At 49.8% G+C, this 830-nt stretch overlaps 1 protein-coding gene across 1 annotated transcript in view; it reads right to left on the bottom strand.

The window, feature by feature from the left end:
• Positions 1–440: 440 nt before the first annotated feature.
• PHALS_02683 (reverse transcriptase) overlaps positions 441–830 on the bottom strand; it is a gene marked incomplete at both ends in the record, with an annotated part of 1498 nt that continues 1108 nt past the window's right edge. The window contains one exon of the mRNA XM_024717109.1: positions 441–777. Within this exon, the coding sequence (XP_024582641.1) occupies positions 441–777 (337 nt within the window). The remainder of the gene's footprint in view (positions 778–830) is intronic.

Genomic DNA, 830 nt, shown 5'->3' with positions numbered 1-830 from the left:
ACCCTGAACTTGACAAGTGCATACTTCATCGCAAATAGCTCCTTGTCATGAACTGGGTTGTACTTCTCTGCAGCTTTGAGCTATCGAGATTCGAACGCGGTCACCCGATCTCGACCCTCGGCGTCTACTTGCAGCAGTGCACAGCCGATGGCAAAGTCCGAAGCGTCACAGACAATGCTGAAAGTACTATTAGAGTCTGGCAGCGCCAGTATTGTTGCATGCAAGAGGCTGTCTTTGACCCCGTCAAAAGCCTCCTGATGTTCGGTATTCCGACACCATTCCGCATCCTTTTTAAGGAGACTGGATAATGGTCGGGTCATTTCTGCCTAATATACGCTGTACTTGTGCAAGTAGTTGGCGAGAACAAGCCACTTACGCAAGCCCTTCTGGTTCTTTCGAACCGGCCAGTCCACAATGGCTTAGATCTTAGCGGGATCCGCTCAAATGCCACGCTTCTCAATGAAGCACACTGAAAAGGGAATCTCTTCTGCGTCAAAGATGCCCTTGTCTGCATTGGCGTACAGTTTGATTGTGCGCATGCCCACGAGCACCGCTCTTAGATAGACGGTGTGGTTTTTCTCATCTGTCCTTTCGTGCTCCGCATGACTATGAACGAAAATGTCGTCAAAGTATGTCTGTGCATGCGCCCTAAGGAGCCTGAACAACTGTGTCACAAGACGATTAAATGTTGCTGGTGCACTACAGCCAAATGGCAGACGTTCCGACTGGAACGGAGCATTCTTGCCATGCAGAGCATGTCGCTCGGAGTGCTTACCGCTGTCAGCAGAATGTCACTCGCTCTCATAAGCAATTGATCCATCTTCCGAATT

This window comes from Plasmopara halstedii, assembly GCF_900000015.1.
Source record: "Plasmopara halstedii genome assembly, contig: Scaffold_2061, whole genome shotgun sequence".
In the NCBI taxonomy this organism is placed as follows: Eukaryota; Oomycota; class Peronosporomycetes; order Peronosporales; family Peronosporaceae; genus Plasmopara; species Plasmopara halstedii.
The sequence above is the reverse complement of the archived record's forward strand: the minus strand, read 5'-3'. Positions and strand labels throughout refer to the sequence as shown.